General features: G+C 38.5%; 1 protein-coding gene across 1 annotated transcript in view; it reads right to left on the bottom strand.

The window, feature by feature from the left end:
* The window catches only part of LOC123669344 (transcription-associated protein 1), a 45,679-nt gene that overhangs the window by 16,313 nt on the left and 15,463 nt on the right, over nucleotides 1-13,903 (bottom strand). The window contains exons 16-29 of the mRNA XM_045602949.1: nucleotides 12,189-12,483; nucleotides 10,570-10,731; nucleotides 10,233-10,484; nucleotides 8,990-9,189; nucleotides 8,731-8,801; nucleotides 7,747-7,952; nucleotides 7,120-7,290; nucleotides 6,755-6,949; nucleotides 2,879-3,052; nucleotides 2,540-2,788; nucleotides 2,097-2,369; nucleotides 1,816-1,929; nucleotides 1,541-1,728; nucleotides 1,188-1,426 (exon numbers count right to left, since the gene is read on the bottom strand). Of these exons, the coding sequence (XP_045458905.1) occupies nucleotides 1,188-1,426; nucleotides 1,541-1,728; nucleotides 1,816-1,929; nucleotides 2,097-2,369; nucleotides 2,540-2,788; nucleotides 2,879-3,052; nucleotides 6,755-6,949; nucleotides 7,120-7,290; nucleotides 7,747-7,952; nucleotides 8,731-8,801; nucleotides 8,990-9,189; nucleotides 10,233-10,484; nucleotides 10,570-10,731; nucleotides 12,189-12,483 (2,789 nt within the window). The remainder of the gene's footprint in view (nucleotides 1-1,187; nucleotides 1,427-1,540; nucleotides 1,729-1,815; nucleotides 1,930-2,096; nucleotides 2,370-2,539; nucleotides 2,789-2,878; nucleotides 3,053-6,754; nucleotides 6,950-7,119; nucleotides 7,291-7,746; nucleotides 7,953-8,730; nucleotides 8,802-8,989; nucleotides 9,190-10,232; nucleotides 10,485-10,569; nucleotides 10,732-12,188; nucleotides 12,484-13,903) is intronic.

The raw sequence follows: 13,903 nt of genomic DNA, 5'->3' as shown, positions 1-13,903 counted from the left end.
CCTAGGTCTCCCTACGTTTTTTTATACCACAGGTGCTCAAAATTTAACACAAAAAAATCGAATACACTATTTTTTGTTTTTAAGTATTTGAAAAAAAGAAACAGTTGTGGCTAGAAATATTTTGCAGTGCGTGATAGCAAAACCGATTATCGAAGGTTATTTTTCCAGAGAAAATCCAATCCGTTATTATTTGAATTTGCAGCCGTAGTGCCCAAAAGTTTGAACAAAGGTATCAAATTTGATACTTAAATAAAAAATTTAAAAAATCCTAGACCGTTGCTGATAGATTTTTTTTTCATTTTTTTCTGAGTTGGCCCCGTACAAGCACCTGCGGGGTTATCCATTAATTACCGGACACCCTGTATTCGCATTAAGAAAATAATGACTATAGCTGTCACTTAGCTGGTGGCTACACCACGGTCTTATACACAGGTCAGGCAACGACGTTGGCTTAATGGTTTAAAGCCGCCAGAGGCATGGCGGTCGCTAGGTGTATTGTGCAACGAAGGCAGAATGGAATTCTGTCTCTTTCTATCACACGTCACGCATTTATGTTTTAAAAATATAACCAATTACAATGAAACGTCATTCAATATAACCAATTACAACGAACCATTTACAGTGAGCACTGCACCGCGTGACCGCACACATCGATAGCAGTGACGTACGTTGACGCGAACGAAAAGTTATGACATTATCGTACTAATAATCTCTCACCATTGAAATTGGGCTTAGTTTCTTGACTTGTATAGAAGACCGTGTTAGCCACATCCCTAAACTAATTAAATCGTAGTAAATTAGAACACCTGTCTGTTTATACAAGACAAGGAGTTTACATGAGATAAGGAATTTTGTGACAAGCCAGTGATATAAGTTTTGAGTTACATAGCTGTTATATCTCATATAACTAATATTATAAAGCTGAAGAATTTGTTTGCTTGTTTGTTTGTTTGAACGCGTTAATCTCAGGAACTATTGATCCGATTTGAAAAATTCTTTCATTGTTAGATAGCCCATTTATCGAGAAAGGCTATATATCATCATAATGAAGAATGTCTCAAAATCGGTTTTTTTTTTTTTCAAATAACTATTCCACGCGGATGAAGTCGCGATAAGAAGCTAGTCTCATATAATCTTGTTGCAAACTATCTAAACCTTAGACCTAAATAGGACTTAGTGATACTTACTGGGGACACAAGTCACAAGTAATAACTCTAAACATTGTTTAATCCAGAAATGCTGTCCGATGTGTTCCCAATTTTGAGAGCACATTATATAAATCAGACGGTCGTATATACGACGACGTACGCTGCCATCGAACACTTCAAAGAACTTTGCACGAATATGAGGCTGCGGACATCGCAAACCAGCCAGGAAGGCTGGCTCTAATTTTGTTGACAATTCTGACTCTTTCAATGTTTCATCTCTGAGAACAAAAAAATACAGTTTTATAACATACAAAAATTGTCATGTAACTTGTTACGTCTGAATACTTAATTCTTTGCTTAGTTATTTTTTTTTTAAATGACGGTACCCATACCTGTACACGTAGTTGATGAGGTCTAGGAAGTGGGCGTTGAGCTCGAGGTCGTCGGGGAACCTCTTCTCGACGTACTGCATGAGCTTCACGAGCAGTATAGATTTTTCGCGCAAAGACGGCGCCGCTACGGCTGCCGCACCCTTCCATTTTACCCATTCTTCTACCATGCGAGTTATCGCTTTCATAACCTTAAAATTTTTTTCAAATAAAAATCTCATTTTCTAAATATATAATATTACTCAAGTAATTTATACATTTTATTACTATTTACTTACTTTAGCATCATTGGTTTTTTCTATGAGCCCAACGAGTATCGTGCCAATGAACGTTTTCCTCGTTTCTACAGTCATCACAGACACGCGGGCTTTTAAGAGGTCGAGTGCCAAGATCTAAAAATACAACAAAAGATATAATACTAAGAAACTGTACGCTAAATAATACGCCAAGGATTCGTTTCACTCCTGCCGATAAATTTTATCAGTGCAGATCACCAAAAATGTCAGTCGAGACATCGAAATCGAACAAATTCTGTCGAGGGAGGACATCGGTCGCTCACCAGGAGGTCGGAGGTGGCGGCGTCCGGGCTGGGCGCCACGTGGTCGCGCGCCATGCGCTGCAGCACGCGCATGAGCGGCAGCAGCAGGCGGTCCACGTAGCCGGCGCTGGAGGCGCAGCACGCCTTCAGCATCATGAGCGGGCCCAGCAGCGCGCCCGCGCCGCCCGCCGCGCCGCCCGCCGCGCCCGCGCCGCCCGTCGACTTCTCGTAAGTCGCCAACCCTTCGAACGCGTACTTGCTCACGCTGGCGTACAGGGTTTCCAGCTCCTCGTACTGTGGCGGAGGAGCGTTAATGACGATTAGCTTTTGCTATTTGAGGAAATTTCCAATAATCGATATTTCTACATAAGTCATACCGATTATTAGAAACTTCTTCTATTTCGTAAATTTTATATTTATGTACAACGTTTCTCGCGTCGATCGATCGTGAGAGAGTCGATTACCTTGGAGGCCTGCGCCGCTCCGGACGGCTCAGTGGGAAAGAGAGACGTCAGCTTGGCGAGCAGGTTGTGCGTCAGGCGAACTATTTTAGCATTGGACGACGTCACGCATGCGGCTAATCCCCTCTGTAGCGGTTTCAGAGCGGCGAGTATCTGGTCGCGTCGAAGAACCCCCAAAAGAAAGACGAGAAGTTCGAGGGCCGTACAGGCGTTAGTGCACGCGTTGACACTAGACTCGGCCGTCGAAAATACCTTAAAAATACAAGTAATCTCATTTGAAATGATCTCCAAGCGCGCAGCCGCAACGGTACACCGGGGCGGACGGTTCGAGTTCGTGCCCACCTTGTCGAGCCAAGCCAGCTTCGGCTCGCAGAGGTGCGGCCACACGTCGGGCTTGAGCGCGGCGCGCAGCAGCAGCACGCAGCGGCGCGCCAGCTGCTCGCCGGGCGTGCCCGCGCCGCCCGTCGCGCCCGCGCCCGCGCCCGCCGCCGCACCCGCCGCGTTGTTGTCGTTCACCTGCGGCAGAGCGGGGACTCAATCCTCTGGACACGAGTGTCGACGACGCTGATGACCGGTGAAACCCGAACTACTTGATCTGCTGTCTTGTCTACTTTGTCATTTATATTTTCTTTATACAGGGGGTGGGGATGGCGACACAAACAACGATAAATTTGACATCGTATATGTAATGACATTCCAAGCCCACATACAAAAATATCAATAAAATATATCCAGTAGTTTAGTCACAAAATATGACGTTTCATTTTTTAAAATTTCTACATGATGTATACGCAGGTTAGCGACCCTTTGAAAGCGATCGGTACAAACAATCGATTCGTCACTTCATAATATTGCGCGTAATTAAAAACGTGCAAAATTGTTGCCTAATTGGTAGGTCAGTGATAGGTTTAAGACAAATTAAACAAAACATTTGTTAAATAGTTTTAATATTCAGTATAATTCTAATAATTTTCTTTTTATAATTTTTGTTTTTTAATAATTTATTGTTTCTTTTAATGCTTAAATTTTAAATTCTGAAAATGTAAATTCTGAATCTAGTTTTTTCAAGTAGATAATGTCAAATTTACAATCTTTAATACGTTTAAGTATTTCGTTGCCAACATGACTATATTTATTTCAAGATCGAAATATTCGCAAAACTTTTGCTCGAGCAATTTAACAAATGCAATAAAGACAACAAATAACAATAACAACAATTATTAATAATAAAGTACCTAAGTACCTGATTACATTGAAATATTAAATCTTTCAACTGAAAAAAAAAACAACGTGGCACGTGTGTTGCACTGACCTTGAGATTGTAAAGGACAACTGGCTGTGCCAGAGCTGCCAGAAAATTTTTAACAAAAGAATTTGTTGGCAAACTTCGTATAATTTTCGTTTCTTCTTATTAATTTCTTAGCTAATAATGTGCCCTTAAGTGTATCATTGGAAAACTATTTTAAGTTTTGTTGTGATTTAATTAACTTCGCTGAATGCTCGTTTACATTACAGATTGCACTGTAATGGGCAAAACATAACAAAATTTAAAGCAAATTGCCAGTGTTTTATAATTTTCCAATTGTTTTTTATTTCAAAATGTCATTGTAATAGGAATATAAAAATCGTACATTTTGCGTACGATGTTAGTCTAGCGATTGTACATGAGTAAAAATGCAAAAAAAAATCGTATGAGTACGAATAAAATCTTACATCTGGCCCCTGGCGCCTAGGCAGGCGTAAACAGGTTATAGGTTTTTTTCCAGTCTCGCCGCGTACCCGACAAGCGGCTAGTGGTCTCTGTTCCGTTTATTTAGGTACTCATATTTCTTGATATACGCGTTGATTTGTTAATTTTATTCATATGCGCACGAGTTTTGTTCGTTTTAATTAATTATTGGATTATCTCGAAAGACTCTTGGAGTGAACTGTACGATATTTAACGCTTTATTTTTATAGTGACAAGGACATTACCGTAAAATAAATACCTAGTTATTAGGTGAATTGTGCAAAATTAGGCGCTTAAGTGTTAATAGTAGAAATAGTTTTTATTTTATTTACAATGCCACGTTATAATTACACAGCTTCGGAGTACGCTGACATGAGTTTTGTTTACGGAGAATGCCACGGCAATGCTAATTTAGCAATACAGAAGTACCGGGAGAGATATGGGAACACCCGTATTTGTCCAACCGATGGCCGCACTATTAAAAATACTTTCCAGAGGATACGGGAAGATCAATACTTAATCCCGCATTTTCTGTGGAGTTTTTATAACAAACGACTTGTACTCAACAGATGTAAGTACAGTTGATGAGTTAAAAAATAGAATTATTTGAGCTTTTAATAAATTAAAAAATATGGCCGCCAATGGCGACATCATGTCAAAATTAATAAATAACATAAGAAGATATTTATAATATGTGCATCAGTGTTCATGGCGAACATAATTATCGAGAATTTAAAAATTTAGTAACCTACTGTCACCGACCAAACAAACCAACGAGTAGTTCGTTGTGTCACCGCGCGTCATAACAGTACGTCTACCATGAGTTTCCAGAGACGATACACGTTAGCGAGTGTAGTAGAAAATTTGTATGGCAAGTTGAGCAGCGCCTCTACCGGATACTATCATTACTATATTTGGTACCATAAGTTTTCTCAGGACAGTTAAGTTAACTACACTCGTAAATGTCATTCTAGAGCGCCGATATTTTCATACAATTCGCTACCATGAGTAACATATTTGACAGATGTCACCCTGTTTAACGTTACTATTATAGTTGCGTCACTCACTTGAAAAAATCGTGCGAGAAGTTTATAATTATTAGGTTTATATACTATTTAATTGCATTATATTTGGTAGAACATAGCCCCGTTCCTAAAACACAATTTACGATATAATAATATTATTTTCTATATTCAATTTACGAAATAATATAATAATATAATACAAATTATACAATTTATTTATAAAATTATGATCACGATTTACGTTAATAAAAAAAGAGATAAATAACCATAACACTTAAATAAACACTTACTTTTTCATATAATCCACCATAAGTTCGAACTAGGAAGCATTAGTTCTCATTTTTTATATTTTGTTGTTTTAGAATTATTGTATAACAATTAAACAATATGATTGTTTCACAAGTGTTTAACAACAACTTAAGTTAGACATTTAAACTGACGGAATAAATTGAAAAAATTTAGAAGTTCTTGAGCTCGCATGAATACACTGTAATATGCTGCTTTGCATTTTTGTCGGATTATTTTAAACTTCGTTTAAACCTCACTTCATTCGAAAGTCATCATGTTTACTCTTTCTTTTTTCTATACGGAAGAAAGAGATAAAGATATTAGTAACTAATACCAATATAACGGATTTAAAACTATAAGTCTTATCGAGTGCTCGATAGACTCTATAGTGAAATTTAGAAATACTCATAATAGGTATGGTATAGATAACTATTCCTGTTGCGTTTCTACGTTTACTACTGTAGTTATGTCATGTGCGCTTGTAACAAAAACTCATGGTAGACGTACAGGTCAGTGAACCTATAGTTACACATGTTGTAATAAATTTTTATTATATTTATCTTAATTAGTTTGTTTGAAAAAATCTTTTTTTAGATTTTGATGGTAGGTCTTATTTGATGGTTTTGAAATACTCCTATAAACTAGTATTACCAGTGTTATTAATTATCGTTGTATTGTCATCCCCACTCTGTATTTATTAAAAAAATCAAACCGCAAACTCGGGCTCGCTCACACGTAGCCCTGTACGTATCCACTGGTACGCGCCAGTCGTTCTCGCAACGCGTGTCTAAACGTTTAGTCATATAAGTTTTATTAAACGAGTGCGTGTGCAAAATTTACATGTGTGATATTCGCCAGCTCAATATTGCATACATTCTCTGTTATGATGGTATTAAACAAACGGACGAGTCTTTATACAGTACACTATGTAACACAAGAGTCATCGACAAAAGGAATTCAAAAGACTAGAAATTACCATCAGACGTGATGTGTTAAAGGAGTTAACTTAATAAATCCTAATTTACTTACTGATCGCGGTTGCACTAGATCCATCGGAGTCGAAGTGTACGAGTTTGAGTTCAGTTTTATAATTTTCTATTTACACGCGCGGTCCTAGCATGCCTAAAACTTTATGACAGTAATGAGGAATGCCACGAAATATCTTAACATTCGTACCTGGCATGCGAGTCTAAGCAGAAGATTAACGACAACGTCGACATGCTGCCTGTCGAGAGGTTTGGCGGCGTCGGGTTCCACCCGCGACATGCTCGCCTGTGGGCTGGCCCAGCCCGTGTTGAGAGCTTTTCGGGGTTCATTACCGGTTTCATCTGACGATGTTCTTTTCATAGCACCGCTTGGAGATGTAGACACCTACAGTAAAAAAAATTACATCACACATTTTACATTACAGGATTAAGATAAGCGTTTAAAAGTTTATTTTACGGCTTATCAAAATTGATGTGAAACTAATTGGTAGTATCGACACAAGAATGAGAAGGAGAACCAAAACGTCGTGTGTAGTGAAGTGAGGTCTCACGCACAATGGTGTCTCCGGAGTGGTCGCGGATGCGCTGCAGGTCCCACTTGAGCGCCACCTCGGCCAGGTCGACGGCGAGGCGGCGGTGCTCCAGCGACGCAGTGGCCGAAAAGCCCAGCCGCTGCATCGCCGCCACCATGTGTCCCACCAGCGCATGGCGCACAGGATAGTATACCTGCCGAGCAGATTCGTACAATCAGCGGATCGAACTATTGATCACATACATATAACTTGAAAATTAACATTTTGTTGGCCATCATTCTAGGTCAAAATTAGCTTTGGTTTAATTTATCAAGACAATGGTTGAAATCAAAAATCACTTTCACAGCACCAGTTGTTGGCTTGCGGGCAGGTTCCATCCCCACTCATTAGAAACATTGGTATAGATCATGCATTTGTGCTTATGTGTTTTCAGAACGCCAACACGGGAAGAAATATTACTGAACCTGTTGATTGAACCATTTACTTATTTTAATTTTATACGAATTTAATAGTTATAACTAATAACTGATATTTGATATCTTTGATGGAGGCAGTCATGACATGTTTTGGTGACATAATATACAAATAAAAATAATTTACTAAATATAGCTAGCCAATAATTTATTAAATAGAGCCAGCGACATCGAACCTTGTAATGGCGAACGACCAACTGCAGTATGTGGAAGAGTTGCTGCACGGAGTGGCCGTCCTCCACGATGATCTTCTTGGTCCAGTGCGTCAGCATGGTGTTCCCGTCCTCCATGCGCTGCGGCATGGCGGGCGTGAGGATCTCCAGCGCCGCGCGCACCACCGCGCGCGCCTCCACTGCGTGTGCCTTCAGTAGGCTGTGGAACACTGGCAACAAAGACAGCAATGTTTTTGTATTGAAACCAGGACTGTTACATTGGTAATATCCAGCGGCCCCAAACTAGGGGAACCTGTCCTGTGGGCACCGATTACGATTTGCAAATAATTATATTATCTACGTGCTCGGACGACATCGATAAACTAGACTTAAATTAATCTTTTTTTTTTTCTAAATAGATATAATTACAAATATGGACATCGGGAGACGACCACGTTTGACACGATACCGAAGAGGCAATCTTTGCCCATCGTCAGCCGCCCCGAGATTACATTCGTAGATCCCACCGACATGTGACGCAATCAACGACTTCAATTGAACATTTCAGAGGCGCTTTAATTTTTACCCTTAAATTACTTTAGTCTGTATTTGTGGCTAGTCTGAGTATTCGTGGAGCAATACTCGTTAGCTAGCTATTTCTATGGAAACACTGGGCAAGAGTGGCGATATCTGGCCGTTTGTATTTAAAACAAATGTAATACGAACGAATACAGTAATATATATAATAAAATTTATTATTTACATTATACCTATTAGAATAATAATTTTGACAAGACGGCGACCGATAACCACGCATGTGACGAATCGGTAAGTATTTTAATATTGCAATTGAAAATAAACCACTGTAACTGAAAGCTGAAAAAAGAACGTTAATAACACCTACCCTGCTCTTATATATAATTAAATAATTGTTTCGCAGTCCGGCAGACTAGAACTAGAAGGTAAAACGTAAAAGAGTATATTTGTCAAAAGTAAAGTAAAACTCACCTTGCAAAACTATGCGTTTATGAATGGCGAACTTAGCAATGATGTGACTCAGCAATAAATGTCCGTGATATCTGTAATGTTTAAAAATTAATTATTAGAATCGAAACTAATCAAATCAAAAACTAAAAAGAAAATATTTTTTTAATCTTTGCTTGTATTCCAGAACGATCCATAAAAAGTTCCGAGTCGTAACCCAAATAAAAAACCACTTTTTCTTCATCGGTAGTCGGACGGAACATAAATTCTCGTCAGGACGTACCTGGTGGCGGGGTCGACGTAGTTCTTGCCCAGCAGGCAGGGCCAGGCGAAGGTCATGAGGCGGCGCAGCTTGTTGCCCTGCTTCTTGTTGTTGGCGTCGTGGATGTGCGCCGACGCCTGCTCCAGCAGCAGGCACGCGAACTGCAGCAGCGAGATGCGCACCGCGTCCGAGCACGCGAACGGGTTCTCCGGGTCGATCACCTGCGGCGCGCTCGTACGGTTACACTGGCGGCCTATGTACTACGGTCGAACGAAACGTGACGCGGAGGGCCAACCACGTACACCTTACACCTTGCAACATTGATGTCCGTCTACAAATTTGTATCACGGTGCTTAATTTTTAACAGACTTCAAAAAAGGAGGGGTTACTCAATCCGACTCGATTCGTGTATATATATACACGGACATATAACATATAATATAATTAAATTAATATGTTCGAGTCTAACTTCGTCGTTTATGAAACGATTTTGATAATTCTATTTTTGTTGGAAAGGAAATATCCCAAGTGTGGTACCATAAGGAAACAAGGATCTGATGAAATTGAAGGAAATCCTTGAAAATTGTAGTGACGACTAGTGTGTTTGTTAATTTTTTTCGTCTACTTACGCTGTATTATTTGTCGATGTAATTGAAGTCGGTTTTTTTTCGTTTGCGAGCAAACACAATTATTCTAAATTTAATCAGCTTATACCCGTATTTAAAGATAATATTCTAAAAATTTCAATTTAGCACAAAAAAATACACGTGATTTTTGAGTATGGAGGGTCGGTCATCTAAAACTCCACCAAACATCACCAGGGAGGGTAGATGGTTTACATAATTCCATTATCCATTAATCATAATAATAAAACATAATTATGATTAATGGATATGATATGATAAAAACCCTTACCGCCATTGGCATTAAAGACTTTCTGTAAGTCAAGAGTTTCTTCAATATGACAAACTCATTAAGTCCCGTAATATCAAAAATGTTCATAGTGACCGCAAAAGTTTAAAAACCTGTATTGTAAAACTATGTTTTTTGAACGGGTGGGCCATTATATGAATAGTTTCGTTTTTATTGAGATTTTTTATCGGCGTAAAACATTAGACGAAATGCATAATTACAGTTTTATAATGTCAAAAAAATATCTTTTATTAGCTTTAAGCATAAAAAAATTATGGACTATTAGGGAAAAATAAATAAAATGGTTTATTGCATACATAAACATACGTGGCAAAATGGCCAATAAACTTACATTGTTTATAAAAACAGACACGACGTTGTCCGGGTTATCCTGGTAAGGAGCCGGCGGACCTCCAACTATCTTCTGGCCTTTCTCGAAACTAACGGCGAAACACGGAATAAGAATCATTTGCAAAACTTTCGCCTTGAGCTCTTGAGACATTGCATCGCTCGAAAAGTGCTCCACAAATCGGAAAAATGCGGAACGTTTCCATTCTACAGTGTAATTTTGCGCCACTGTATTCTCCAGAAAGTCACGTAGAAACTATAAAAAATAGAGTAATTATTTATATGCTGTGTGTTATGGCAATACTTAAATCAACTTTAGGACATTATCAAAAATTTCTTACTTGAAAATCAGGTATAAAACGGTCGCAAAGCGCCCGTAATAATTGAAACAGTAAGTCGATATTCGACGGATGATGACAGAAGTAATGCAGTAAAATCTTAACGATTAATTTAGGCTCCTTCCAATGTGTACAGTCGACGTTTTCGACTTTTTTATGAACTTCCTGTAAAACAATAATAATAATAGTTATTATGCAAAAAAATTACTATATGTTACCGGTAGTATAAATGCTTATAACAATCATTGCACTGTCTTGCATATATGAAACTAGCTGACCTCGCAAACGTTGTTTTGCCATATATGCTATTTATCCCCTTAACCCCCGTAACTTGGAGGCATGAAAAATAGATGTTGGCTGATTCTCAGACTCACCCGATATGCACACAACGTTTCATAAAATCGGCCCAGCTGATTCGGAGGAGTATTTTAACTAACATTGTGACACGAGATTTTTATATATAAGAAGTTCTATGGTGTCACGCGTCTTATATCATGATATAAAACGCGGTTTCACATTCATAAATGGAAGTTGTTTTTTTCGCAAATTTAACTGAGACCGCGCCAGCTCCAACAGCCTCCTACGACCGCAGCAACGAGACTGGACGCATACAGAACTATTATGCAGCTCTGAATCCGTTTCCAGCTCGAAAAAACAAAAATATTATTGGGATCCTTTTAGTAAAATTTGTTAACTAACATAGTTTTTAAGTCATTTTAACTAACACCTATGGATCCGTTCGAAATAAATAATTATTATATTTTTATTTATTTTTAACCGACTTCCGAAAAATAGGAGGTTGTTAATTCGATTGTATTTTTTTACATCAGAACTTTTGACTGGGTGGACTGATTACGGTTTTAATTCTTTTTTTAATCGAAAGGTGTTGCGTGTCATGTGTTCCCACTTAATTTTAATTCCATGTAACAATTACTTTTTGAGTTATGTCTAATAATGCATATTGACTACTTTTTCGTCGACCTACTCTGTATTATAACAGCTTTTCACTGGGTATACCGATTTTCATAGTTCTTGTTTTAATCGAAAGCTGATGCTTGTCATATTGTTCCATTTTAATTTGATCGAGATCTGATTACTACTTTTCGAGTAATCTTTGATAACGCGTATTTACTTGACTATTGTTTCGTCTACTTACGTTGTATTACTCGTCGATGTAATTGAAGTGATTTTTTTTTCCGCTTGCGAGCAAACACAATTATTTATATCTAATATATAAAATTCTCGTGTCACAGTTTTCGTTGCCATACTCCTCCGAAACGGCTTGACCGATTTTGATGAAATTTTTTGTGCTTATCCGGTATCTATGAGAATCGGCCAACATCTATTTTTCATCCCCCTAAATGTTAGGGGTAGTCCATTCCTAATTTTTTTTTTTATTTTTTAGACAAAATTTTTAATTTCTATTTTTTTGTGATACAACATTAAAAAATACATACAACCCTAAATTTTCAACCATCTACCATCAACCCCTATTTTTAAATAGCGTTTAGCGGCAAGACGACGTTTGCCGGGTCAGCTAGTATTCAAATAAACAATTCAGTATCGGATAGCGCGATGAGAGCCACCGAGAGCACCAGTGGGAGCAGCGGGACGGCACTCACGTGGTAGGTGTCGCTGCACCAGATGCGCTCGAGCAGCTCGACGACGTCGTGCTGCGCGGACAGCCAGTGGCCGTCGAACTTGACGAGCAGCGCCACGACGCGCACGGCCTGGAACTGCAGCTCGCCGCCGCCGGCCAGCAGCTGCAGCAGGCGCGGCTTCTTGCCGGCCTGCAGCGCCTCGCGGAACACCGCGCCCGCCGCGCCGTGCTTCACCAGGTACACGAGGAAGCGGCTCCACTGCTGCTCCTTTATGTTCGCGTCGCTCATTATCAGCTCCAGCGTCTCCTTCGGGTATCTGCGTGCGAATCGGATGTGGAGCTCTTCAGATTTTTGTTAAATAATTTATGTATCTATATATTGATACGTGAAGCAAAAACTTTGTACCCCTTTTTGCGAAAATTGTGCGGACGGAGGAGTATGAAATGTCGTACACTTCTAGTTTAAATAGAGAAGAAGTGCAGAATGCTAATATGCTTTTTAAAATTATGCATAACAATATATTAAATCAATAAAAACAACATTACACACACCACCATGTATTTGACACACAGCATATTACGATTTTTTGTTGATTTTTAAAGTCTGTAGTCAAATTGAAATTTTTAAAAAAAGGTAAAGGTAAGGTTTTTCATTATTATTTGCTTTTTTTAATTAAATTTTTTAATTATGGTCGAATTACGACCTCTGGGCAACTAGTACTAGTAATGACATCAAAATAATTAAGAAGAGATATGGTTATTTTTTTTTTTTGCATTTTCATTAAGTTTGAGGTCTCAAGAATATCTGGTGAAATTGGCAAATAAATATCTCTAAAAAATAAGCGACTTATAACCGAAAATTTGAAATCAGAACGGTTCGTCACAGGCAGCGGCAAGTGACCCTTCATACAAAGCGTGCTTCATCATTCTATAATGTGTTTGGGGTACGCTTGGGTATAAATTGCCAGAAATAGACACGTTTTGTCTCTATCTTGCCGTCCGTGCGACTGTGATCTACGCAGATTTTTTTTTTTACAAATAGATTCTTCTTCTTTGCCTGGCTCTTTCCCATTATATTTGCGGCCGGCCCTCCGTATCATGTGCCTCCAGACAACACGGTCCTGCGGGCCTAGCATGCGCGCCACGACAAAATTTTGTCTACCCCTTTTCTCGTATTATCTCTCTATGTCTACAGTAGCTAACATGCGTGCACGCGATACTCTTCTCGTTACGTCAAGAAGAGATAATCATTAAATTTTAGTGATCTGTGATATTTATCTCTACGGAAGCTAACATGACATCGTAATTTTGTCGAATTTTGTCGTTTTAGGAAGAGAAACTTCTCGTCTTCAATATTATCGACGAGAAAGACGATAAATAAAAAATAAATAAAACCGGGTGCCTATTTTTTGTATACCATGGCGTTTCCCTATTATAATTATATAATTTCGGTATACGAAGAGAGGGAAATGCGAAAAGTCGAGTGAAGTGTGCCATATAATGACACAAAAAACGTATTTGCGCCCTGTTGCTTCTTATTCTAAATAATAATAATAATAATACTTTATTTCAGACCAAAGTATAAGTCCATATTGGGTTAGTACAACAAGACAAGACAACATTCAGAATAAAAAACAAAACAAAATTATATTAAAAAAATCAATAACTAAAAATAAAATTAAATAGAATAAAAGTAAAATCAATAATCAAAAAAAAATATATTCAACAATTCAAAGA

The sequence above is a fragment of the Melitaea cinxia genome, chromosome 3, assembly GCF_905220565.1.
Source record: "Melitaea cinxia chromosome 3, ilMelCinx1.1, whole genome shotgun sequence".
Taxonomy (NCBI): Eukaryota; Metazoa; Arthropoda; class Insecta; order Lepidoptera; family Nymphalidae; genus Melitaea; species Melitaea cinxia.
Note: the sequence above shows the minus strand (reverse complement) of the source record. Positions and strands in the feature narration are given on the sequence as shown.